The sequence below is a fragment of the Dendronephthya gigantea genome, unplaced genomic scaffold (assembly GCF_004324835.1).
Source record: "Dendronephthya gigantea isolate DGI-Jeju-01 unplaced genomic scaffold, DenGig_1.0 000050F, whole genome shotgun sequence".
Taxonomy (NCBI): Eukaryota; Metazoa; Cnidaria; class Anthozoa; order Malacalcyonacea; family Nephtheidae; genus Dendronephthya; species Dendronephthya gigantea.
In genome coordinates this window covers 1068520-1096446 of record NW_021163060.1, presented here as the reverse complement: position 1 = coordinate 1096446, position 27927 = coordinate 1068520, and the positions used below count along the sequence as shown (strand labels likewise).

General features: G+C 40.1%; 4 protein-coding genes and 1 long non-coding RNA gene across 8 annotated transcripts; 1 reads left to right on the top strand and 4 right to left on the bottom strand.

Moving 5' to 3' along the window:
* LOC114528482 (MAP kinase-activated protein kinase 5-like) lies at positions 1-5025 on the bottom strand. The gene is made up of 13 exons (XM_028550129.1): positions 4934-5025; positions 4393-4814; positions 3984-4057; positions 3598-3673; positions 3272-3369; positions 2997-3105; positions 2522-2707; positions 2283-2363; positions 2024-2211; positions 1753-1873; positions 1476-1621; positions 992-1149; positions 1-588 (listed from the first exon to the last, which is right to left on the bottom strand). Exons 2-13 carry the CDS (start codon positions 4432-4434, stop codon positions 392-394), a joined length of 1476 nt encoding a protein of 491 aa, XP_028405930.1. The 5' UTR covers positions 4435-4814; positions 4934-5025; the 3' UTR covers positions 1-391.
* Positions 4823-6721, bottom strand: LOC114528484 (thymidylate synthase-like). The gene is made up of 6 exons (XM_028550132.1): positions 6530-6721; positions 6111-6323; positions 5529-5821; positions 5380-5454; positions 5230-5301; positions 4823-5156 (listed from the first exon to the last, which is right to left on the bottom strand). Exons 1-6 carry the CDS (start codon positions 6678-6680, stop codon positions 5019-5021), a joined length of 942 nt encoding a protein of 313 aa, XP_028405933.1. The 5' UTR covers positions 6681-6721; the 3' UTR covers positions 4823-5018.
* Positions 6638-8303, top strand: LOC114528485. Its single transcript, XR_003687497.1, has 3 exons — positions 6638-6724; positions 7303-7371; positions 8216-8303. It is a non-coding gene; the product is annotated as an uncharacterized LOC114528485 (long non-coding RNA).
* On the bottom strand, positions 6810-24454 carry LOC114528480 (calmodulin-regulated spectrin-associated protein 1-B-like). Of its 4 annotated transcripts, XR_003687496.1 has the most exons (18): positions 24099-24450; positions 23255-23362; positions 22941-23156; positions 22733-22818; positions 22005-22300; positions 21475-21802; positions 20935-21374; positions 19555-20814; positions 11333-11535; positions 10385-11200; positions 9961-10070; positions 9458-9828; positions 9236-9354; positions 8895-8990; positions 8546-8610; positions 8053-8439; positions 7037-7084; positions 6810-6957 (listed from the first exon to the last, which is right to left on the bottom strand). XR_003687496.1 is itself a non-coding variant. In XM_028550126.1 (16 exons), the coding sequence occupies exons 1-16, from the start codon at positions 24180-24182 to the stop codon at positions 8274-8276; spliced, it is 4752 nt and encodes a 1583-aa protein (XP_028405927.1). In that variant the 5' UTR covers positions 24183-24451; the 3' UTR covers positions 7621-8273. The 4 variants fall into 4 exon arrangements, 3 of the variants coding, with proteins under 3 accessions (XP_028405927.1, XP_028405926.1, XP_028405928.1); XM_028550126.1 differs by lacking the exons at positions 6810-6957; positions 7037-7084 and having other exon boundaries at positions 7621-8439; positions 10385-11187; positions 11332-11535; positions 24099-24451; XM_028550125.1 differs by lacking the exons at positions 6810-6957; positions 7037-7084 and having other exon boundaries at positions 7621-8439.
* Positions 12670-19547, bottom strand: LOC114528481. The gene is made up of 2 exons (XM_028550128.1): positions 14966-19547; positions 12670-14559 (listed from the first exon to the last, which is right to left on the bottom strand). Exons 1-2 carry the CDS (start codon positions 17457-17459, stop codon positions 13514-13516), a joined length of 3540 nt encoding a protein of 1179 aa, XP_028405929.1. The 5' UTR covers positions 17460-19547; the 3' UTR covers positions 12670-13513.
* Positions 24455-27927: the final 3473 nt, after the last annotated feature.

The window sequence follows — 27927 nt, the reverse complement described above, 5'->3', positions numbered from 1 at the left end:
ATAAACAGCCATAGGCTCTGTGATCATAAATGGCCAATATTTCAAAAGACAATTACATACATATATCACCCGAAAATCTCTCTATTTACAGACAGGCATATTATACTCATTTGCGCTGACAGACATATATTTTCTTTACTGATTGGGGGTCGTTTTAGTTCCTCTTAAGATCAGAAATTCGTGACTCTCATGTGAGAAGATTGCTGTCTATAGTTTGATACCAAACATATGGCATTTGCTAGAATACGAAGCTCACAGTATAACCGGAAATTAGGCTGTTTCGTTTCATATCCATACGTCCCCCTTCAGGAAATCCCCGACACTAGAGGCATTCCCATATTCTCAAAGGGGGGGAGATGTGTGGATATTAAATGGAACAGCCTACTGTATTTTAAGAGGATACTCCTTCGGCTTGAAGCATGATTTCACTGAGAGTCTTCGCTAATCGTGACTTGTTCACGGACGACGTGAATCGCTCTCCGTCCCAGGACTCCGTCAAAAACGCGTTCTCTATAGCTTGGTTCCCCTGTGTCTTCTGCAGAGCATCCGTAACCAAAAGGGCTAATTTGTCGCCCGTGAAACCTTCCTCTAAAAACACAGATTTTTAAAGCAAATTTAGGGTTACTATAGTTTCATCAACGTATAATGCCCAGCGCAAACACCGTATAAAATATATTTCAAACTCACAGTGGAAAAAGAATTCTTAGCTTTGCGCTTTGACCAATAAATTTTGTCTACCAGAGAAGAAAGTTAGCGGCTTTGTTTTATGCTTAAATAGCTTCACAAAGTATGTCATAAAAAGGGCTTCTTGGTTGCCCCATCTTCAGGAAATATCATGGAGCATGTCTATGACACTTTTATCGTTTCAAGATTTCCTGGTTTCAGTGGTTTGACAATTAATTAAGAAAACACTTTTGTTCCGGCGGCAACGATGGCAATGATAATATAAACTGTTTCATCTGTTTGGATTAAAATATATTCTTACACTTACGTCGGATGACTGGGTTCACCGGTTTCATCATCAGACAAAACGCGATGACATCACGGAGTGACTTGGCAGCTGGAGGAGAGAACTGGGAACTATCCTGTTGTGACTGCGCAGCAGAATTGTCGTCATCATCGCTTGTTTTCAACTTCGCTTTGCAATTCCTTTAGACGAGAACAGAAGAAGAACAGTTTAGAACTGATATAACTATCTAGTATAAATAAAGTTAGTTTAGTTTAGGTTTCCTCCTGTAGTAATACTGGATCAATAGGAGATGATCTTTACTAGACCTCTAGAAAGAACAGTTTAGAACTGATAGAGCTATCCAGTATAAATAAAGTTAGTTTAGTTTAGGTTTCCTCCTGTAATAAGACTAGATCAATAAGAGATGATCCTTACTGGACCTCTAGGAAGAACAGTTTAGAACTGATAGCGCGCGCTATCCAGTGCAAATAAAGTTAGTTTAGTTTAGGTTATTCTGCCTACTCACTCGTTCAATGCCATGTGAAACGCTCGTCTTTTCTTAATAATTGGATTACTTGAGAGTTCAATTGGTTTCAGTCGAATCTGTTTGCTCACCAACCTCATGTTGGTCAATTCGGTTGCGTGACCATCCATCATGTCTTTAAATGCATCCTGAGAAACAGATCAGAAATTATCAGAAATTCATCCTCCACTCAGTCCAGTAGAAATAGCTCAATCAGTTCTAAACTGTTCTTCCTAGAGGTCCAGTGAGGATCATCTCTTATTGATCAAACTTCTCTTACATCATCTCCAATCATTTTTGGTGTGAACAACACAGTATCAGGGATATCATCATTCTGTATCCAGCCATGTTCCAGAAATTCATTGATTGTCATTCTTCGATTTGGTTCAACGCACAACAACCTTGTGATAAGAAACGTTTGCTCAGCTGTTATCAACAAAATAATTCCCATTTATCAAATTGGAGAGCTGCAAATATTCCCTGGGAAGATACAAGGGGGTGCATGTAGCTCCCCAGACCCCCCGTCATAATCAGGGCGTGGCCATCATTACCTATTAATGCAGTCTTTGGCTTGGTTCGACACCTTGCCCCATTCCTTGTCAGGAAAGTCGTATTCCCCTGCTGCTATTCTTCGTCTCATTCCGTGGGACATTTGCTTGCTGGGAACATCCGAGTAAAATGGTGGATAACCACACAACATCACGTAGATTATGACCCCTAGTGACCAAAGATCGCATGCCTAAAAACATGGGGCATAAGTTCCACAAAGCCTTAACCAAACCGTAAAAGAAAACCAAAATAAAGACTGACCTTATCATATGTATAAGGCTTTTTCAAGTACGGATATTTCCCACTTTTCTGAGCTCTTAAATACCGCTGAGCTTCAAGCACCTGAAAGTTAATGTTCAGAACAGCTTTAATAGATTTAAATTTGCCCTGCGAGGTTCAATGAAAATCACCTGAAAATACGACTTATCAATACGACTGATCAATTACTGATCTATACTTTATCAATACTGGATTGTTCTATTAAGTGTACAATCCAGTACCTGGGGAGAGGCGTAATATGGTGTAAACTGTGGAGTGACAAGATCTCCTCGGTCAACTTTGGCAAAACCAAAATCTGCAATTTTTACATGAATGCTTTGTGTGTTTTCTTTCAGAAGCAAGTTCTCTGGTTTCAGATCCCTGTGAGCGACATTAAATGAATGAATGTGTTGTAGACCCACACCAATCTAGTCAGAAAACAAGGACATAATATGATATATACAATACGCAATATACGCAACCGAAGTGTTAATATGTTCTGATGTATTTGCATTCACTTTACCAGTATTATAATGACCTACACCTCTTTAATTTTTGACCTACTGAAAAGAAGTATCACTGAACCAGATAATGGTTGTTAGTTATCTCAGCATATATATATTTAATTGCATATATATTTAAAACATGATCATCTGCATCTAGTTCAGTATTCCATGGTAGGAGATGGTTCATGGTCAAGTTCATAGAAAAACTGACCTGTTTAGCAACCTCCTGAGCTTCTTTTTCTGTGAAACGAACATGATTTCTTATCTTCTCAAATAATTCACCTCCTTCCATCAGCTCCATAATCAAAAATATCCTCGCTCTAAATGCAAGAAAAATACCTCCAATAATTGATGACTACACATGATTGATGAAATAAATTAGAACAAGATCTTATCAAACTTAGAACATAATAGATTAATTAGAACATTACCTTATGAAATTTAGAACATAATAGATTAATTAGAACATTCTCTTATGAAACTTACATGGGTCGTGTTTCACCTGGTAAAGCCATAGCATTGGCGTAAACATCAACCACGTTAACAATATTCCGATGACCACTGCACAGGAAATGTACTTTTGCCTTTTAAACAAAAATCCACTTATTTATAATTAGGAAAAATCTGGAAGAAGCTGACTTTAAATGGAAAAAGTCAAGCTTGCTGGCCGACAATTTACCAGAGTGTCCAAACTCTCAGTCTCAGATAAAATGCAGCAAATATAAAAAGGGCGAGATATCGCAATCTTGGATATGCCAGAAAACTTCAATATTCAACTTTCTTTGCAATATTATTACTTTAGAGATTCATACTTCTTGACGGGATCTTGTGGAGTCAGTTAGACATTTCATAGCAAACATCTGACCAGTTTCTTTATTTGTGCATAATCTGAAATAACATCCAGGTGAAATGATGAGTCTTGTACTGTTGTACATACAACTTGATTATTCATATTTTAAGTTTCCTCCTGTAGTAACACTGGATCAATAAGAGATGATCCTTACTGGACCTCTAGGAAGAACAGTTTAGAACTGATAGAGCTATCCAGTATAAATAAAGTTAGTTTAGTTTAGGTTTCCTCCTGTAGTAACACTGGATCAATAAGAGATTATCCTTACTGGACCTCTAGGAAGAACTGTTTAGAACTGATAGAGTTCCTTAGCTTCTTTATGATTGATAGGATTAAGATATTTCATACCTAACAGGGCCACTAATACCAGATCCCAATTTTTTGTTCCAGTGGATCCTATAGTCCAATTCGATTGGGCGCTCCTGCAAGACAGACATGAAGGTCTTAACTCAATAAGCACCAGGAATGTTCATTTGTACCAACGATCAACCCAAAGTTATAGAAATTAATTGGCCTTCATAGGAGACATACAATGATATCTTAATAGGGGCATCGCCGCAGCTAAAAATTTCAAGCGATTTACATCCATTTCCTCCAGCTAACTTAATAAGGAAGTTTATAGCTAGTTTATATTTACAACTAGTTTATACTGTTCATACACACTAAACATAAAGAAAAAGCATTCTTCGTCTATATTCTACCATTATTATGTATACACCATATCAGAAAATATTTCTACGTTGGACTGGAATCTCACCTTGATGTGAACACCCATATTGTCTTCAATTTTTGAAGCCATATTTCACTGCGTTGTCTTGCAACTAGTTAGGTGTTTGACTTTGGTCATCTAAGAGAATATTTCAAAGTCATTTAGCACAAAGTTCTTGGAAAAAAATCGAGTTTTTTTAATCTAGTTTTATTTTTACTTTCATTTCGTATTTTTTAACTCAACATACGCCCGCGTTATATTCAAAAGCACCTAAGAAACTTCATGTAATATGTCATTAATGTGTTGAATATTGGAAATGTAGCAAATTGAAAAAGGTAAGCAAAATGTTTGTTTACAATCAAAGCTGAACATTACTTTAAGAAATCTTAGCTAGACTAGTGATACTTAGCTGATTTTGATCATTAATTTGTATCCAGCCATATCACTGTAAAAGAAGAGCTGTTGCAGTTCTAATAGATTAAGATTGAAAAACAAGTTCAAATTATATCCCCTTTGTCTAAAGCAATATTATTAAAAAATACAAATTCATCTACAGTATAAATAAATGTTTATTTTGCAAGGTATATACCGTGCAAGGTGGCCATACTGTGTTCAACAAAATATATACATATATGAAAATATCAAAGTGATTTTCTTGGGTTATTTAACCAATGTTAGACTGCCATCTCCATTTTAATTTTTGGATGAGGTTGATAATCAATTAATTCAAAATCGTCGTAAGTGAAGTATTCGATTTCAGTGATTTTTCTCTTGATTTTAAGCCTAGGAAATGGCTTTGGGGTTCTTTTTAACTACAATAGAAAGAAAAATTCAATTTAATATCAACCCATATTGCAAAATAGACCATTCAAAAGGTGATGGTACCTGTTTTTTAAGTGCTTCCAAGTGGTTGGAGTAAACATGCGCATCACCAAGAGTGTGAACAAAGTCTCCTGGCTAGAAAAATAAAAAGCGTTTAAATTTGACGTACACATGATGTACAATACATTTGTGTAAAATCTTGCAGAACAGTACCTTCAGTTCACAAACATGAGCAATCATGTATGTTAGCAATGCATAACTGGCAATGTTAAATGGTACACCAAGACCCTAGAATGGTGAGGTATATAGTTACAAATATACATAGTTGTTGGTTGAAATTAGGTCAATGTAATATATCCTACCATATCACCAGATCTTTGATACAGTTGAGCTGAGAGTTCACCATCACATACATAAAATTGAACCAACGAATGGCAGGGGGGTAATGCCATCTTGGGCAGGTCAGTGGGGTTCCATGCTGACATTATGATACGTCTGCAACAAGGGTTGGTTTTGATTGTGTGAATGACATTCCTCAGCTGGTCAACGCCCTGACCAGTATAGTCTGAATGCATGCTCTTGTATTCTGCACCAAAATGCCGCCATTGAAAGCCGTAGACTGGACCCAGATCTCCCTCCTCGTAATGCGTCAAGCCTTTGTTAAAATGACAATAAAATGATCATCAAAATCACAACATTCTTAAAGCCTGGTGATTTTCTCCTTCTGGTGTATGCTATTGGGTGAAAGCGACAGAGTATATTACTTTACTTTGCCAAGCTTATACAGCTGTGTTACTACCGGAAACATAATTTACTCAATTATATATGCTAGAAAGAGGAAATTGCAAAGAAAAATTGCCTGTGCAGCTACGGCCTAATGAATTCAACATACTGTATCCACTGCATAAGAGAACTCATTGAGAGAACTTTATCCCAGCAATCACCTCTGTTATCCAGGAACTCCCTAGAACCATTGGCATCCCAAATGTGGATATTCTTTTCCGCAAGTTTGTTCCCATTTGTGCACCCTTGTATGAACCACAACAGTTCCTCTGCCACGCCTCGCCAGAACACACGCTTTGTGGTAAGCAACGGAAATACTCCGTCCCTCAGACTGAAACGCATCTGTGTGCCAAACATTGAAATGGTACCAGTTCCTAAAGTGCAAGTCCAAATTTTAATTTGATATACCCAAGAGGTTACTGCTGCCCTCATTACTACCAAGTCTGACATTTCTGGGTGAAGCCTGTATATTGATGGTCCATAATGTCATACGATTAATAGTAAAGTTAAGGTGGATTGAGGTATGGTGACACACAGTTTACATCGCTATACATGATTCATGGCGAACTATTGATGGTACCTGTTCGATCTTCTCTTATTTTTCCATGATCCATTATCCTCTGAATGAGATCAAGATACTGGTATTCATCATGATCTGCACGACTCGTTGTGTTCCCTTTAGACACATCAGACTTCTCAAGACCGCAGTTAACTTCAACACTCAGCATCATCGATCTAAATATTTCACCTCAAGTTTAACATAAAGACACACGAAGTAAGAAATCAATGTATTTCTATATATTTCACTTCAAGGTTTAACATATAAAGACACACGAACTAAGAAATCAATGTAACTTACCAATGGAGAAATATGGTTATATTTTGGACGAAAATATTTGAGGTTCCCGCCACTATACTTCGCTCGCGTCAGTGGTTCGCGCCACTTTGCAATTTTACGCGCGCAAATTTCTTCCCCGTGCTTCCACCTCTTGCTTGAACATTTCTTCCCTGCAAAGAAAATAAAATCCGGGGTTAATTAAGGTGGTTGTTAGTCGTTATAATTTTTTTTTCGATTTCATATCAGTACCTTTGTTCTTGATTTCAATTTTCAACAAACCAAATCGGCTTAATGTGTCTAGTAACGGGGAAAAAAGGTCTTTAAAATTTGACCTCTTAATTTGGTTCTTGTTGACATCAGCATTCCATAACCAGTGAACTGCAGATAATTATTATATATTATGACGAGATATTAACGCATTAAATATTATCATTCTTTGCTATTTACAATTGTATAATGGTTTACATTTCGTTTTGTTATTTATATAAACTAAAGTTTCATATTTCTTACATAAGGTACACTTCAAAACATGAAAGAATGGCAGGCACATAACACAATATGCCCCTGCCATATTGACAAGATTGGTAAGGCAAAAATCAAAATAAACGAATCTATATTTTAATCCTCAAATGTGATAAAACAACTGCCTAAAACACTTTTCGACGTTTCGACCCGAGGGCCCTCGTCAGGAGAGTGAAAATCATCATGTTGATGCAAGTTGTTAAAAACAGGAGTGAACAATATTGTGCTGCACCCTGGGAACAGCATTGTTAACAATGTTGTTGAAGCCTGTTGAATCATCGATGTTGTTGCAACTTGTTACAACAACATTGCATCGTGATTGCGTCAACATTGATGATTCAACAAGGTTCAACAACATTGTTAACAATACTGTTCACAGGGTGCAGCATAGCATTGTTCATCCATGATGCGACAACCTGATCAATTTTTGGTCGTGTAGGGTATATCATTCTTTCATTCTTTCCTGAGCACTCGGATAGAACTAATGGCTTTGAAACAAAGAATACGCTACGCTTCGCTACGATTGAAGTGGAAAACAGGCATAACTCTCCTTACGAAGGCCCTCAGGTCGAAACGTCGAGAAGTGCTTTTGTCTATTTCAGGCAGTTGTTATAGTACCACATTTGATGCCATATTTCAATCGGTATCAGTTACTTCGGGATAATTAGTCTATGCGCAGAACCTCTCTCTTTTGTTAATCCGCAAAAAATGAAACCGGGAAGGAATGTTTCTAGGTTTGTCACCTTTAAAACAAGGTTTCATGACTGGGAAACAACGTCTTCAGGTTTCTCGCCTTCACAACAAGGCTGTCATCTATTTTGATCTTAAAAGATGACCAAGAACAATGATCCAGGTTAGACCATCTTCATAAAGCTTGACTAATGTATCAAATAAATGCTTTTCCAGCAGTCCCAGGATGGTAGAGCGAGGTCATGATTATTTATCTACCCATTCCATGGCTATGTTACCTCGTCGGTCTATATGAGGACTGTTTAAAGTTCGAGGACGTTTTTGAAGCAACTGGTGGTTTATTTGATTGCCAACAGCTCTTGTGCAGAGTAAACCCATCTACCGACAGGGAAAAGCCTTTGGCAGGAATTTTTGAGAATTCTTTGCCACCACTGTTGTATCTGAGGAGTCGGAAGTGCCATTTAGTTATTTTGCAAGAATATCAGAAGAAGAATTTGCGAGAATATCACGGCCTGATGATCGACGGAAATCGTAACTAATACTCACTTGTATAACTGTTCAGTCATTTTCTCTGTTACTGAGCGTGGACCAATTCCGTAAACTTTCAATACCTGAAAGAGGCGTCACATTTAGAGAGAGTTTAGGGTCTGTTAACACGATCCAATTTTGCCAAATCCACTTTACTTCTGATGTATGGAATATAGTCTGTTGTTGGTAAATACTGCATTGGCTCTACTTGAGTTGCTGCCCATACATACTTTACACGTCAGTATATTATAAAACATCCATCAGAAATGAATTGGATCGAACAAAATTGGAGAACAGAGCTTTATACAACAGTTTCTACCTTATATAGTAATCCAGAATGAAAAAAAATAAGGATGGTTTGCTGTACCTGATTGCTTTCGAGGTCCAGCGAGTAAAGAGCGCGGAATTTCAAGCCGTCTTTAAACAGGATAAGAAAATGTTGAGCGCTGGATTCCGTCATGGCCTGCAAAGAGAAGAAGCAATGTTTTAGAATTTCATGTGCGCTGAATGTTGTCCTTCGTATCAAAGACAGGCGGTAGGTACGTGGTAGGTACGTGGTAGGTACGTGGTAGATACGTGGTAGATACGTGGTAGGTACGTGGCAGGTACGTGGCAGGTACGTGGTAGGTACGTGGTAGATACGTGGCAGGTACGTGAGAGATAGTGGTTTGTCTGGAACTGCCTAGGAATGATTCTCACTGTGAATACCTGTAAACATTTATCCTTTGTGTCCTTGTTAACAACTCCTGGCAGGCAGACGTGCGAGATTGCATTGATTATTAATTTTCGATTCGTTTTCCCGCTTGGTTTGACGTAGGACTGGACACCTAACAAAGATAACAGTGGTTCCAATTAAGCTCATGTTTCTGGGAGGCAAAATGATATAATCATGCATCATGTGAAGTCCTTATTCCGGAGATGTTCTCCTACCTGTAAAACCCGAAAAAGCTGAAGATGTTGTGTTCTGTGCGGGTGCATGAATCTCAAACGCATTCTCTCCCGAAGTCTTCGCAACCGTCCTCGTGTATCCACCCTTACCACCTTCAATCCCCAGAATATCAACTGTTGTCTTGTTATATCCAGCATTACCACCAGGTACTCTATCAATACCCTGCGATATACTAGCATAACCCCCATCAACAATGTTCGTTCTAGGTAGATTTTCTTTCTTCCTCAACTCGTATCTCTCTCGTTCTTGCTTGGCATGTTCTGCTTGGTGCCTCTTCTCCTGAAGCTTCGCTTGACGGCTCTGCTCTTCTTCTTCACGTCTCAATTGAATCTCCCTCATCTTCTCATCTTTCCTGCGTGAACAAAGAAGAATCACACAAAGGCTCTTTCGACTAAGCCAATTTATACAAATCGCTTTGGGAATATCGATAAAACAAATTGGGAGAGATAAAGTTTTGGTACGAAAATACATCAAATACACAAACCTTTTTTTCTTCTCCAAGAGTGCTTCTTTTTTAATCTTTTCCTCTTCAATTTTCTGCTGTCTGTTTCTTAAAAATTTCTCTCGTTTTCTTAGTTGCTCCGGAGTCAAACCCTGCAAATGATTTTGATGTTTGTTAATATAGAGAAATTGCAAGTCGCTCTGGATCAACTGATAGGTTCCTGGGAAGCAAGCAAGCGTCGTGACAAACAGAAGTGTCTCTGAACATTTGTAACACGAACATAACCAGGTGATATTCATGAGTTGCAGAGCAGAGTGTTTCTTTAGCACAGGTTTTGAGTTAAATCAAGTTGCAGATCACGAAGAAACCCGAACTTGAGCCGACTGTGCGAAATGCCGGGGAGAATTTCTTCTTATTTCCCTCTTGTGGAAACAATGGGTTAGAAAGAAACAGCACAAACACTTACATCGTTATTTCTTGCTGCGTTCTCTTCGCCAATGAATAGTGCCAGGCCTTTCTTGGGCGTCTCACGATCGTCTTCAACCGGCGACGAATGAGGACTCTCACTCCCTCCCTCAGGACTTTGCTCGTCTTGTGCCGAACTATCCGAAACTCCAGGTGAACCGCTCATTACCAGGCTCTGCGGTGCTTCCACGTTGCTGTTTGAGCTCTTCCCAAACAAACGTGCGTTTGATTCATTGTTATTGGCTGTCCCTGTATCCCAGCATTTGCGTTGTGACTGGACTTCTGAGCATTCACCCTCATCCGGCCCCAATCCATCAACAGCCAAATCCTGAGAATTCTGAGAATCCGCAAAGTTCTCTGAAACTGGCTTCGCTTGGATGCTAACCGGTACATTCATCCTACTTTTGTAATTTAATACAGGAGTTTTTGGTTTCTCAGAATTCTGTAAATCTGAATTATCGGTAAGAGTTTTGGTTGGCGCTTGCCGGGATAAACGGAATTGTACGACGTCTTCCGACGTGTTTTGATCTTCCACGGAAGTCACACGATGTTCCAACGAGGGATTACGATTCTCGACGAAACGCTGCGATGCTTTGTCTTCGGGTAATGGTTTAGAGCTGTTTATATTGTTCGCTTTTATGTCAAAGCTCCTATCCTGTAATCTGCCCATGGACGGGGGGAGGTCCCCATCCAAAGATGACTGTTTAGTAAAGGTTGCGACTTTATTGTTGTTTGTTGGTTCCGACCTTTGCACGTTGCTGTTCTGGTTGACCAACAAATCTTGTCGGTGCTGAGAGGCTTTTGTGAGAGAGTTTGCCTGGAAGAAATCAATAAATGATGATCCTTACTGGACCTCTAGGAAGAACAGTTTAGAACTGATAGAGTTATCCAGTATAAATAAAGTTAGTTTAGTTTAGGTATTTTTCTAATGTGTCCTATATCCCTTCACCTCATTTCCTTCTTTTCTTTCTCTACCCTTCCCTACAGCCAACCAAAATACATTCTGTCCGAATCTCTTTCTCTCTTCATCAAGCTGTTCTTTGGTTCGCTGTTTTTGAGCCTCGATATCGCGTTGTTTTTCAGCCAATCGCAAACGCAGTAGATTCAGTTCACGTGACACAGGATCAGGCTTGGATGAATCGTTAGATGGACCTAAATAAAAAAATGTTATAAAATATATAGAGCAAAATGTATAAAACTTCAAGCTGCTGTGGTTTATGCGAAAAAGAGTCTGAAAAAGATTATGTGTCTGAGAAAGATATCTCAAACGTGGTTGGCTAGTGTAGGTAGTATTCTACAGTAAGCTGTCGTGGTTTGTGTCTGAACTACCTGAGAAAGATGAACTACCTGAGAAAGATATCTCAAACGTGGTGGTCTAGTGTAGTAGTATTCTACAATAAGCTGTCGTGGTTTGTGTCTGAACTACATGAGAAAGATAACTCAGACATGGCGGTGTAATGTACAGGGGCTTTCCCGACATTTCTTTTCAATTATTAACTAGTCATGCCCTGAAGAATAGTATTTATTATTCCATTTACTAAGAAGATTAGGCATTCGTCAGCGTTATTATCAGATGAAGGCAAAATTACTGCTGTCAATAATTTATGAGCAAAAAAGTGAAACACCTCCGCTATAAGCAAACTCTTTCAGTAGAAATAGAAGTTGACTACAGGAGTTTATCAAGTATATAGTTTCTTTAGTTTAGTTTATTGGTCAGTCATAACAGTTAGAGAGATGACGTATGTGTGTGCTGATAATATTGACATTATATAGATATCTTAATATTTAATATTATTTCGTCAGATGTAATGATGAAGGTGAAGGTATATATATGGACGTGTAACCGGACGTGTTAATAATTCTTCTTCGGGTGGGGTAATCAGGCAGCTGAGAGCTGAGCTAAGAAGGTAAACTGGATAGCTTGGAGAGAGGCGCCTACATGGCTGAGGACGATATCACCAAAAAAGAGCAAAGTGCAAACACAGCTCTTTCGGCCAGTAATCGTGGAAAATTATGCGTAATGCGTGTTATGATTGACGGGATATGTCACAGCCTCTCGAAACCCACGCTCTATCCACATCCTTCGTGGGAACGGTCAGATACTCAGAGTTAAAAAAACCTAAATCTTGACTCATCCTTTTGGGAGAGTGTCATGAGTTTTTGATGTGGTTCAACGTAGAATATCCTAGATGACGGACGTTTCCTCTAAAGGCCAATACGATTTATGAAATGAAACAATGGACACGCCTTAATACACATCTTGTTAAAATCGAGACGGGAAAACGGAAATGAACCCGAGCGCCGGATATTTGAAGCACTTGGCGCAAAACATCGCATGATCAATGATGATTACAAGAAAAGGTTCTCTTTGACCTCTCACAGAATTTATCTCAGGCTTATATTTGTTAGTTTAATGCATTTCTTTTACGATTAATGAAGCAATTTTTACGTGTGTTGAGAGTAGATATGTATTGTTAAAGATTATTTACTCATTGGTACAAGATTAATTGGATTTTATTGCAAATCAGAAAGTTTTGTTAATCAACTAAAATGTGCTTGAGTGTTTAGAATTTTTTTACGTTTCAGAACTGTTGATTAACAGCATTGTGTTTTTAGTACAATATTTTAACTATAGAAAGTTTAAGATTACAACAATTTTTTCTTTAGATTCGAGGATAAACGGTTAGATTTATCTGTTAACGCTTGTATGCGAACACTCCCCTAACACGTGACTATCATGTGATATCACAATGAGACAAGTGCATGCAGGATGATTATCCCGTGATAGCGCATTTTGTCTTTCACATAACTAACATTCAAAATTACTAAATTTAAAACCCAGCCATGTGTCTTGCATACGCACATGCTCTATCACGTAACAATCATGCCAGAATCATAAACATGTTTACATAACGAGGGTTGCGATCAGATTATCACACCCACTCCCATATTAAACTTCCGTTATCAAATACTATAGAAGATGAACCCCTTACGAAATGATTTTCCCCCTGTCAATTCACCTGTGTCAGCGGTCTCGCTGTCTTCCTCAGCCGTCAACTTCATGAAAACTTCCTGTGTTTCATTCCCATCATCCGCATAGGAACAAATAATATCCACATCACACTCCTTTTCATTCAACACAACTATCGTCTTCTTCCACGGTGGTCACGAGTTTCTCTTTCTTGGAAAGGTCATCCAAGGAAGTTTCCAAACTTATTGACCTTGTTCCTGGTTTCCGTGAAAGAGAACAATATCCCTCGTCATCAAGTTTCGTGCTGGGCAACCAAGGTTCCGTGTTCTGAAAACTTAGATTCGTGCTCGAGAAGTCACGTTTCGTGCTGGGAAACTCAGGTTTCGTTTCCGAAAGGTTCGATTCCGTGTCTGGAAGTCCTTCCTTCGTGCTCGGAGACGCTTTTTCATTGGAAGATTCAGGCGCCTTGCTCGAAGAGCTCACGTCGTGGTCAATACAAGCGCTGCTAGGAATGGATTTTCTACTCTTAGACTTAATGATATCAACACTGGTTGGTTTCTCAACCTCAGCAGCTAATCTCATTATCAAAGAATCCAAATCATTAACAACTCTTGCAGTTGGTTTCCCATCTTTCCTGATCGAGGAGGTCCCCTTATCCTTTCCACTCTGACTCGCAGCTGAGAGCTCCGGCGTTTCTCCACCAGCGGCAATCGTCTCGGCCAGGATATTATGATTGATGTAAGCATGATATTTTTCTTCGTTTTCCACACAATCATTCTCACGGTTCCCAGACTTGAGATCCTGCACAGAACTATCTGACTGCGATCTCTTGGCAGGCGGCGACGTGTAGTACTCGATGACAAACGAGTCAGAAACAAACTTTATCTCATGTTTAGATGAATTACTAAAAGTCCTCTTCGGCTTCGGAGGTGCTTTCTTTTTGGGAGAGGATTTTGTTGTTTGAGGAACGCTGTCTGGGGTTTTCGACGATTCAAATATCTCGTCTTGTCGTCTTAGTGTTTCATCAGATGCTACTACATCTTTGCCAGAGTCATCTTGATGGAGAGGGTCCGCTATTGTTCGGAGGGTGTCGACAATGGTTACCCCCTCGGCCGCTGCGGTTTCCAGAGTGTTTGAGAGATCTTCGAGGTTGTAGGTTCTGCGTTTCTCCGCAGGTAATTCTGATGGTGCACTTTGACAAGACCCTGGAGGAGGGAGAGTGAATGATTGGAGTGGAGGATGTTGGACTGAACAAGGAGAGAGGAGGGGTAAGATGAGGGGAGTGGAGGTTTCAGTGGGGGGAGGTTCAAGAGGGATTAAGGAGGGGGAGAAGGCCAGGTTGGGGGGTTTGGGTTTGAGTGGGGGGGAGGCATTGCAGGGGGAAAGAGAGGTTAAGGGGGCAAGGGGTTAATCAAAAAAGGATGGGTGATGAGGGGAGGTTGATGAGGTAGGAAAAAAGGGGGAAAGTTAGGTAGGGGTTGAAGCTCAAGGAAAGAGGAGGGGAAAGAGGGATTAGGGAGGGGGGGAGGCCAGGTTGGGGGGGTTGGGAGAAGATAAATAAAGTGTCAAATATGTTCCAATTCTAAACATTAGTAATATTTTCAAACATACCTGACAATCTTTTCAATGCGTCCAACATGGGTACTCCAGCATCTTGGGCTTTCTCCAAACTTTCTGCAACACTTTCTAATGTGTATGTATTTCTCTTCAATGGATCATTCTTCCCTCTTGTCCTTCTGAGTGGAACCAGGCTGCCTTTGCCACCCAACAAGTGCGAGAAACTTTGAAGCTTTGCGGAAGGTTTGTAGACTGCTTTCTTCCGAACCAGCTTAAACTGTTCCTCTAAAGGAGACACCTTTGCTGTTGGGCTGCCATTAACAAAACTACTTCCACTAGCAGGAATCCGAGTCTTCTGATCCGATGAAGACTTCTGTGTTGCTGATTCCAAATCAAGTGTTTGAGGCTTGGGAGGGCTGAGTAAACTATTTTCCACCTGAGCAGTGGTGTTTCCAACTTCCAGATTGTTAGAATCGCTGTCTGTTCTCTGTTTAGTAATGCTTTCGTGAGCAATATTTGTATCATCCTCAGTATTCTCAGTATCAAGGTTGTCCAGAACTTTGGTCATTGGTAATCCTTGACTAGTTGCGATATCCAATGACTGTGCAACATCATCCAAACTGTACGTCTTACGATTGGCAAATTTTGTAGCATCTGGTAAGGTTTCAACGCCACTACCACTGAGGCGACGATGCACAGCAAGACATTGCTCTTCAGACAGACCCAGTTTATTAGCAAGATAGTTACGTATTCCCGGTGAAATATCCATTTCAATGCCCTCGGATTTGGAAACATTGCTAGCTTTTGGAGTGCTTGTTACAAGATTTGGTTCGGAGTTTGATTTCAATTGTGATACAGTCTTGGAGTCGTTGATGGACCTTGGTTGTATCTCAGCTGATGATTTCAAATCCAAAACACCAGAAATACTTTGCGATCTTAGCTTCAGCTGAGCAGTATCATCTGAAATGTGTTTGCTGGCTTTGGAAGCACCCACCTTTTTAGGTTTCAGTTTAAGTTTCAGGGGTGAAAGTGTTGGCGGTTTTGTGAGGGTTGGAGGCGGTTTTAGCTCGTCCATCTGGTCTATCCATTGACAAGGGGTCAAGCCCACATCGTGTCTCTCCACACCATCTTCGTTGTCCAAACTAAACTCTGACAACACGTCAGCAAGTTTGTTAGAATTGGAGTTGTCTTCAGGTAAATTACTATCCTCGTGAACATAGGTATTGCGTTTCTTCGATTCACTCCCAACTTCTGTCAAAGAATCATCCAAATCCGACGGTCCACATTCACTTTTTCCAATCACGCCCGCATACAACTGTTTCTCTGCTGTAACAGTGTTATTGTTCTCCAGCATATGTCCATCAATTGATTGCTCTATAAGACCCAGATCTATGTCTGTAAGATCATATGTCTTACGCTTAAGCTTCTCTGAAGAGATCTTATCTAGTGACTCCTGAACACTTTTATCAGAACCACTTTCATCAAGCAAATCTGAAACATCATTGAGATTATAAGTGTTTCTTCTTGTCATTATTAAGGATGGCTCGTTTGCAGCATTCTTCTCAGAATTATCAAGCAATGCTGACATATCACTGGCATGATCTAGTTGACTTGACACATCAGTTAGGTCATATGTTCCCCGTCTGTTCATATTAAATGTAGGCTTTGTACCAGTCTCGGACTCTTCTGTCTGTTCCACGTCACCATTCAAGCTCTCGTCTAAGGCTGTTTCAATCTTTTCAAGATCATAGGTTTCTCGCTTTAGATTTGAATTGGAGAGTGAGTCGTTTTGAGAGTTGTGGCTGGCATCTTGGCTGAGGTCGTACAACATATCTTCAACTGAGGTGTTCTGTACGTAACTCTGGTCCAATCTCGTCGATACAGCCTCCAATTCGTACGTTTTTCTCTTTATATTTGAAGTAGAAGTACCTTTGTTTGGTAACTCTTGCGAAACATGATTCAAACTTACCACCAAAGAGCTATCACTAGCAACAGAAGCGTCCAACAATTCAGAAACATCTCCCAAATCGTATGTCCCACGTTTGGTCAAATCTCTTTCGTTCTTCGTGCCCGATGCATCAAAAATCCCATTTCCGTCGCTGTTTTTTCCACATTCTTTGCTATTAACCGACGCAAGTGCGTCTAGAATAGCTTTGCCCGACGCCATGACCTGATCTAAAGATTTTGAAACTTGCTCCAAGGAATATGTTCGCCTGTTTGGTTTCTCTTCATCGCCAACTCCATCACTACTAGATCCTGATGTAGCATGGCTTGTAATCGAGTCACTCGAGTTAGCAACATGACTCGATATTGTCCGGATATTAACACAATGTTCAACAGTATTCAAGCTCTTTGTTTTGTTTTGATTTTCACCGATTTTTTGTTCAGAGATCAATATTGTTGTGGCCTGTGAGCTCGAGCCAGCGGTAGTTCGTGACTTTGTTATTGTGTTATGTTTACATACTTTTATCGACAAATCTGCGTCGCTTCCTTTCTCCTTTTTCCCTGACCTTTTCTCAGACTTTCGTCGATTTCTGGAGAAAAACATGTCCGTTGTTGCATCAATAATCCGTACACATTCGAGCCCTTTCCAAAGCGAAATATCGACGACGTTTTCATCAATAATTAACCCAGAGAGTTCACTTTGAACTTCCGAGAGCAATTCGGCATATGTAAGTTCTTTTTTCTTGACTCGTAACAAAGAATTGTTAGTTCATTCGAATACGACTGTTCGATGCCTTCTGACCGTTCGGTTCCAAACTGTAGCAATCTACCTGGAATTATTTCAAATTTGATACGACGATTTCCCGTTTCTTTGATGACTGAGCAAATTTAACTTTTAAATCCTGTCAGCTTTTTTTCACATGATAAAGACCAGGGCATATTACTTTTATATTGCACGCCTTCGCATCTGATCGACTTCCCGTACAAAGGAAATCTCGTGGTAAAATTTCGGATGTAAACAAACTGCACTTGACTGGTTTCCAAACCTGTCGATTACAAAATCAGTCCCCAAAGTTCTGCTCTTTGATCTTGCTTTCTGGTGCACGAAATCACTCCACTTTGTTTGAGATGATCTTCATTGTGTTACCCCATGTGAGACTCCATGTTCTGACACGTTTTCTTCCAAAGTTTCCATCAATTTCAAAATAGAATTGTCGATTTCATTTCACACTTCTTCGGGTTTCGTATCGATTTTGAATTTTCTAGTAATTATCAATATCCGCCTATCTGATAAAATCCTAAATTTCTAGCGCTGCAAAAACCTTTAGCAACAAAGCTTTCTTGCTCTTATCTATTTATCTCAAAAGTACCTACTTGGTATATATGGATACGAAAAATGTCACATATATACAGACGCCTCGAGTTAATCGTTACAAAATATTCGATGATGGCAATTCATCAAACCGTAGATTGTTCCAAAATGTTCGATCTTGCAAAAAATATGTCAATTTCATTCGATCAACACACAACACGTGCGAAATTCTTCTTTGCAATTGTCGCAGTTTGTCTGTGAGGCGATGAGGAGGTTTTGTTCCAAAATACACAGTTTTTCTTGCGAAAATAATGGTAAACTCTTGCCTTCTGATGGGGCAAAGTTACAATCCCGCTAGGCGGCAATCAGATGCAAGCTTTCAAGAGACATTTGTTGTGTCAAAGACCACCCAGACGAAATCCAGCTGTCGTTAAATGCAACTTAAACATTCCTGTATGCAAACTAACCACAGTTGTTGTAAATTTAATAAGCTAAAATTGAAATGCCACGTCTACGGTCTATCAAACAAGCACTTGAACCTTTTGCACTGTGTACACTTTATATTGAACTCTCATTCGGCAGAATATACGATCTTTGGAAATTCCAAGGCGTACACATTGAATGTAGCTTTCTCTCGAAAGTTCTCTCGTATAAATTGCTACAAAACACGCGTTCGTCGCTTACGTTTTGTTTAGACGGATTATACTCTAATTTGAATTTGTTAAAAGTTTGTGCAATTATCTTGTTTGCGAGATATAAATAACAAGGCGACGCCAGACATGAATCTAACCAGCATAACTTATTAAAAAGCGACGGGTGGCCTTTGCTAACAATGTACAATTAACCGAGCATACAATGTAGCGAAATTTTTATGGTATTTCACACCTCAACTGTGACCTTTTTTGAACGGAATAGACTAAAAAAAATCTGCAAATCTCTCTGCTGAGACTTAAATCCTGAGCGCATATACCTGTTAAACGTGGGTTGACAATGCAAACTAAATAGCGTTTAATTGTTCAAAATACTCGTTAATTCTTCTAAGCATGCCAAGATATTTATTTCAAGCAACACGCTCATGGTAACGCTAAAATGCCACTAAAATGCAAGCGTCATTAATTTCGAAACAATGCCTCGTTGAGCTTAGGTCGGAAAACGGAAATCCTACGTTCATCGTTAAATTTAGACAGTGATTTAGACAAAAGGCTGTTAAGCCAACTCTAAAAGGCGATGAAACGATTAGTGAATATATCAGTCACGAATGACGATTGAATCATCTCGCGATTAGCCAGAAGTCCAGAACATGCATTTAAGTGTAGGTTGATATGGTATTTGTCATTTGTGTAACGAAAGATGGTGTCGTTTAGGATGAGAAAGAATCGAGCCTTACCTCTTTTTATCACATCTGAACTTTCATTCACTTCAAATGCCATTTCTCCCCAGTTTGTCTTTTTCACTCGGGACTCCGAGGCTAAATGATCTTCACCATAACGCATGGATTCTTCCTCACTTTTCGCGTGACCAAACCATGATACCAATAATGGTCCCGTATCACCATCATCCTCACGATCTGTTCCTAAACTGTTCTCTCTATGAATCTGTTCACCTTGATCTTTCACCCACAATTTCGCGTCAGACGAGCCAGACTCTGTGCCGTTCTCTTTACGAGAACTTTTCTTTTTAGTGTAGGTCAGGAAACGATTGTCATCCCTTCCGTCTGACCGAAGATCCACCTGATGCCGCTGGTCTCCTGATTCTAAGTCCCCCTGGGCGCCACTTTTTGCCCCCTGTTCACCCCCTCCTGATCTCAAACGTTGATCGTTGTTGTTCGAATGCGCATAAATTTTGTGATGATGACGCTGATCAGCAGTATTCGGCTGTTCACGGGCACCATCTGAAAATCGTTCGTTTGAAGATGCACGGACCATGTCGATGGTGGGATATGGTTGGTTTGCACCAGTCGATGACTTGCGGGCACTGTCAGGAAATGAATACTGCTGGTCGGAACTGCGGGCTCCATCTACATACCGCTGGTCATTGAAATCGGAAGGCTCGCCGTGCGTCTTTTCATCGCACACACCATTGGTCAAGTTGGTTCCATTGGAAAACGATGATCTATATAATAGAGCAGCATCACTGGATTGCGCGGTACTCTTTAGTGACTCGCGTTCCACAATGGGAATGCCAGCGGCGAATGCAGTCTCCGGAGTGTGATTAACTTCCGTGATAATATAACTCCCTCTTGGCATTAAATCATCCCTTTGGCGGCTGTTTTCAGCTTTCCGTGGGGTGTGGGCCTTGGGTGGATTAAAATTGAAGCTTTTTTCTCCAGCAGAACTTTGGCGAAATGCTTCTCGCTGTTCATGCGTTGATGACATGGAGTTATTGAGCGAGTTACCCGCAGAACCCCCCGGTTCTGTGGTTTCTGATATGGGAGAGAGCATATCCACAGGGGGGTCGATTTCTGGTAGAGAATGAAGGTCAAGATTGAAATCATGCTCCGTGTCGCGGGGTGATTCATGTTCCGGGTGGTTTGTAAGGCCAAGTGGTGGATAGATGGGATCATCAGGGGTGACGCTTGGCGGTGGTGGTAGTTCATTTGATTCAAGATCAATCTGTTCTTCACGAGAGATCGTCTGAGATGGCATCTCTAACGAATGAATATAACCCAGGTTTTTACCAGAGGTACCAAAAGGACTAGCCAGAACAAGGGATCTAGGTTTGCCCAGAGCAAAACAACTTAAACAAATGAAAAAATAAAGCAACAAACCTGAGCTATTCTCCTGACTCCAGTCACACAAACTCTTCTTCATCCGTCTCGATAGCAACGCTTCGTGACCGCCTCCTGGTTCAACATTCCGCGAAACCTTCTTACGCAGTTTAACTACGACGCCCTGGACCTCCACCGTGCTTTCGTCAGTTGGGGTGAGGTCATCCGATGACGTCATATAGCACGATGACGTCATAGGTGGTACTTCTGTCGATGTCACATTTGATGATGTCGCCATTGCTGACGTCATATTCTCCGCTGGCACATGCTTTTCACGTGATGGGATTCCGACGTTCAAAGACTCGTTCTCAACGTAATTTTGGATCTTCAGCGCAATGTCACTGTCGTCATGACGATATCTCGCGTTCTTCACAGTCGCCGTGTTCCCGGACTCGGGCAAGGTGTTGCTAGCAGGAAACTTCTCAGAATTGTGCAGCTTTCTAAGAAACAAGACGGGGTTAAGTGAAGGTTAGAAACTAGTTTAAGATATTGGTGTAAATCTGAAGGGTACATAATTTTCGGGACATTTTACTAAATTACCTGGTAATGGGTGCGCTATGGCTTCTGGTACCAGCACCAGCATTGTGTCCACCATTAACCATCACCTCACCATTCTGAGAACACGCTGTTTTACTTCGCGCATGCTCTTTTTCTGGTTTTACGTTTCCTGCAGCATCTCCCTCGCATTTTGAAAACATCTCAGCTAACAAAGCGACAATATTGATCTTCAATGACGGAGAGCCATAGAGAATATCCTCGACCTTCAGCGCCAGAACTGAGGTGCAGAAATATTGACTGCAGAGCCCAAGAAACACGTCGAGATTACGGACTGAATCTTCTGTAGTGATCTCGGCGGAGCAGCGGATATCTTGAGGACAGAAATGCATCGTGTTGAAAAAATACATTCCTCTGCAAACTCGCAAGATTGCCAGAGTAGGAATGAGAAAGAGTTGGTAGGTTATCCAATCACAACTATTCTACACACTCCTCCGACTTTGACCACGCGGTCAAAAGCGCTCTGGTAAAATAAATAACCCACAGCAGCGATATTTAAAATAGTTGTTGCATACCTTCAAAATTTATCACATTCGGTTCATAAAACATCAGAACTCCGAGGAGAGATCTGCCATTGCAGAGCCCCTTTAAGAGGTCTTCAATAATAGGAAATACTATCACTGTATCGTCATCTGACCTCAGTCCAGTCTTTTTCACCTGTTCACGATTGCGCAGAAGTTTTCCTGTCATACTTTGGTTTGGTTGAGTGTATTTGGCATTCACAGCCATGTTGGTCTTGTTGATCCAGAGCAGGAGAGCATCTTCGAGGTCAAAGGGTAGTTCACGTGATGCACTGAATGTTGAAAATCGCCTGTAATGAAACAAAAATGGTTTTATGTTATCTTCTAGTCTTCGATAACCACATCTAACTATTCATACATATATACATACAAGACTTATCGTAATTATCGCTACTCTGGTTTTAATAAATGAAAGTAATCATCACACAAAGATTAACTTTCACGACATAACGTTTCGACACTCTGGTCTAGACCAGAGTGAAGACCTGATGAAGACACTAGACTGGAGTGTCGAAACGTTGGGTCGTGAAAGTTAATCTTTGTGTAGTGATTACTTTCATTTATTAAAACCAGTGTAGCGATAATTACGATGGATTATATACCTGGTTGCTGTGAACTCATTAACTTCAATTCGATACAAGACTTATTCAGTGACGCCAGCCTCAATTGCTATTACTTAGTTGGTTTCCATAATTAAGTTGTGAAGAGTTCTAATCACTTACCTGACAGCCTGCACTACACTCTGGATACTGACAACTTGTGACGAATACGCAGTCATCAATGCATCCATTAGCGCAATATGCGCACCCTGGAATAATACAAATGTGTAAAATTTACCAGAAATAACTAACTAAATTAGTTGTTCTTCCCAGAAAACTCCAGTAAATCTCCAGTAAAAACCAATAATGCAAAACTTGTTTAATTAGGTACCTGGTTGAAAGGATTCATTTTCTCTAACGAGGCATCGGTGACGGCAATGTCTGTGTGATCAACGACGTAAACGCCATTCCTAGACAGAGTCTGTATAACCGACCAATGACCAGCAAGCATCACTTTTCCAGGAAATATTCTAGCACATACTGTACAATAAACCTCTCCCTTGCAGAGAAATTCCACAATCTCAGGATGGACAACAAAGCCATTTTTCTATGAAAATATTGTGGATTAAAACAAATGTAATGAAGCATTTCTTTCAAGGATGCTGTTGTGAATCAACAAAAACATAACTTGTTATTTTCACCAACCTTATCAAGCCTTTGAATAGGACTGGTTACTTGGGAGGGAACATCTTCTAATCCACCATCTTCAGTGGCATGGAAAACCAACCAGAAAAGTGAAGCACAAAATTTGGCCTGAAATTTATATGATAGCATTGTGATTATCCTATAAGGGTGCCTATTTATCGATCATTGCAATGTAAAGCCTGTTTGTTGTTCTTGAATGCTTGTGTGAAATCATATCTTATCAAATGCAAGATGAAAACCATATGTCAACTTGTGGTTTGACAGTTCATTTATTTATGCTTGAGTAAATTTTAATGATGCAACGAGCCTTGTGTAAAGCAATTAAATAAATCATAGCTCAACACATTTCAAAACTTTTTTGATATGATTTATAATCCTAATAATATCTGTGATGAATTCTATGGCATTTGCTTGCGATCAACAGAATTGAATTTTTGTGTGTTTTCTTTGTCATTTCTGATATTAGCAATGATTTTTCCAATATAGGGGATGACATTGGCTGTTTATAGATGAATATTGTATATAGATAAATAAAACATATTGGACGTTGTAACCTTGATGAAAAGCAAATTATCTTGTAGTAATTTCACATGTGTAATAATTAACTAAATAAACTGATAGTACCTGAATTGTACAAAAAACAACATAGATTCTAGAAATATTATTTTATAATGAAGATCATTATTAGCTAAACTATATACGATAAACTTAAAAATCAAGTCCTTTCAGGCGTATTTAATAGTGACTGATATATAACAACAACTTTCATATCTGTCGTGAAATATGGAGGAAATATATATGATAAACAACTTGTATTTCCTAAAATAAAATCGTATTTTCCTACCTCAAATGGGTCGTATTCACTTGGTGGAATAATATCCAATATTCCATCGTTTGATAGCACGTCTAATCCACTATCTCCTTCCATAGTTTCACAATGAACTTGACAACCATATTTTGACAAGGAGCGAGATGAAATGTTGCCCGCTTTTCAAAACCATTCTAGGCAAACCCCGTGTATAATTCTGGTCGAAATGCTTGTTAAGATAAAGACAAGTTCATATACTGTGATAATACAACGATTGAGCGTTTTTTACGGATTCCTTCGACAAAAACACAAGCAAAGAATGGCCTTTATTTTCCTTCTGGTGGATCTTTTGAATTGAATCCCGCTAACTTTAAAACGTCTTTTACCCATGCGCAGTAGACTACCCCAGGCTTTTGCTCAAAACACTGAACTCATTTATATCCAGAACCAAATGAAATAAAATACATCAAAAGAATAGTTTGTTTCGATAAAGCCAAGCTTATATAGAAATAGGAGACCCAGAAAATTCTATTTTTCCCATAGACAGTTTGTAAAATAAATATGCAATAAGCTAATATTGTTTCTTTAGCCTCACCACTGAGCTATAGCTCAGTAAGCCTCACTTATCCAGTGATATTAAAGCCACAAAGCTCAGTGGAAGCAGTTGTCAAGGAAACGTTTGAATCTGGATGATAAATAGAGAACTCAACTGGAGTAAATGTAAACTCGACCCTGGTCGAGTCTACCGTTTTCCGGCGTATTCGACCATGGTCGAGTCCCCTGGAAAATGCCGTATTCGGGCTATTCGACCATGGTCGAGTTCACCGGAAAATGCCGTATTCGACCATGGTCCAGTTCGCCGGAAAATGGCGTATTCGACCACTTGATTACAATTGCCTGTGCACCCATGGCTCAGCCCTCTAAAGCAAGCTTAGCGATACATTTCAGCATGAGCATGCTGAATGTAAGATCATTAAAAAACAAGATGTGTCTTGTTCATGAATTTATCGTAGATAACAAACTGGATATTTTGGTGCTAACAGAAACCTGGCTCTCCCCTGAAAATAATGATTTTGAAATAAGTGAAGCTACTCCTAATGGATATTCATTCTTACATGTTCCTCCAGAATCTCGTGGTGCATGGTGGTGTAGCTATTGTGTTTAGAAGAACCTTATACATCAAGGAAAATCCGAGCATTAGAAAGTTCGAATCATTCGAATACATGGATCTAACTATGAAATCGGTATCGAAGACTGTGAGAATTATTATTGTCTACCGTCCTCCTATGTCAAAAAAGAACAGACTAAATGAAGCTACTTTTTTTAATGAATTTTCTAATTTGCTGGAAATACTGGTTCCGAGCCAAGGCATTGGAGATGTCCTACTAGCGGGCGACTTCAATTTTCATGTTAATGATATAAACAATGTGTCAGCGAAAAAGTTCAACAACTTGATTAATATTGATATTGACCGGAAAATGACGAATACGACCATGGTCGTATTGGCCGGAAAATGACGAATACGACCATGGTCGTATCATGGTCGTATTGGCCGGAGAATGATGAATACGACCATGGTCGTATTGGCCGGATAATGACGAATACGACCATGGTCGTATCATGGTCGTATTGGCCGAAAATGACGAATACGACCATGGTGTATTGGCCGGAAAATGACGAATACGACCATGGTCGTATCATGGTCGTATTGGCCGGAGAATGATGAATACGACCATGGTCGTATTGGCCGGATAATGACGAATACGACCATGGTCGTATCATGGTCGTATTGGCCGAAAAATGACGAATACGACCATGGTTGTATTGGCCGGAAAATGACGAATACGACCATGGTCGTATCATGGTCGTATTGGCCGGAGAATGATGAATACGACCATGGTCGTATTGGCCGGATAATGACGAATACGACCATGGTCGTATCATGGTCGTATTGGCCGAAAAATGACGAATACGACCATGGTTGTATTGGCCGGAAAATGACGAATACGACCATGGTCGTATCATGGTCGTATTGGCCGGAAAATGACGAATACGACCATGGTCGTATTGGCCGGAAAATGACGAATACGACCATGATCGTATCATGGTCGTATTGGCCGGATAATGACGAATACGACCATGGTCGTATTGGCCAGAAAATGACGAATACGACCATGGTCGAATCATGGTCATATTGGCCGGAAAATGACGAATTCGACCATGGTCGTATTGGCCGGAAAATGACGAATACGACCATGGTTGTATTAGCCGGAAAATGACGAATACGACCATGATCGAATCATGGTCGTATTGGCCGGAAAATGACGAATACGACCATGGTCGAATCATGGTCGTATTGGCCGGAAAATGACGAATTCGACCATGGTCGAATCATGGTCGTATTGGCCGGATAATGACAAATACGACCATGGTCGTATCATGGTCGTATTAGCCGGAAAATGACAAATACGACCATGGTCGTATCATGGTCGTATTGGCCGGAAAATGACGAATACGACCATGGTCGTATTGGCCGGATAATGACAAATACGACCATGGTCGTATTGGCAAGAAAATGACGAATACGACCATGGTCGAATCATGGTCGTATTGGCCGGAAAATGACGAATTCGACCATGGTCGAATCATGGTCGTATTGGCCGGATAATGACAAATACGACCATGGTCGTATCATGGTCGTATTAGCCGGAAAATGACAAATACGACCATGGTCGTATCATGGTCGTATTGGCCGGAAAATGACGAATACGACCATGGTCGTATTGGCCGGATAATGACAAATACGACCATGGTCGTATTGGCAAGAAAATGACGAATACGACCATGGTCGAATCATGGTCGTATTGGCCGGAAAATGACGAATACGACCATGGTCGTATTGGCAAGAAAATGACGAATACGACCATGGTCGAATCATGGTCGTATTGGCCGGAAAATGACGAATACGACCATGGTTGTTTTGGCCGGAAAATGACGAATACGACCATGGTCGAATCATGGTCGTATTAACCGGAAAATGACGAATACGACCATGGTCGTATTGGCCGGAAAATGACGAATACGACCATGGTCGTATCATGGTCGTATTGGCCGAAAAATGACGAATACGACCATGGGCATGGTCAATATTATTGTTATTCTCTCTGGGTGCATTATATAGCTCAGTGGGCTGAACCAGTGAACTCTAAAAAGACTGGAACGATAACTTGGCCGCCATCTTTGAAGCCAGCACTGATGGCCGCCATGAAGGCCAAGAGTTGAAATTACACCACCAAAACAACGCCGGTTTTTATACACAAATCCATCTCATCTGATCATGAATAAAAGCTTAAAACAAGCATCGACACTTAGATTTTACTAAAAAACAAGTTTTATGAACGTGAAAAGGTGCAAACCTATTTTTTTTGCGAGTTGAAGGCGAAGTTTTTTTCCGGCCCGTTCAAATTCTTTAAATATTTCAAGTACAAAGCTGGTACCTCACCGGTTTTTACAGTAAGATGATGCGGATTACTTTGGTCTATCCAAAAAGGGTAAATTCGTTGTTTAAAGTTGAAGTGGTCAAATAAAAATTGCACTTTTCTGGCAATTTTTGGCCAAAAAATACGATTTTTACGGAATTCTTACTCTCTCCAGTTCTTTTGAAGGCTTGATTTGCTCGCGCGGCTGCCGCCTTAATCAGCAAATTATATTCAAATCGGCTTCATCCAATGACCAGTGCCAATGACTAGTCTTTATTGTCGAGTTATCGTTCCAGTCTTATTAGAGTTCACTGGGCTGAACGGCTAGGGTTTATCCTTTACTACCCCCTCTAACCCAGTGAACTCAAATAAGACTTATTCCTATC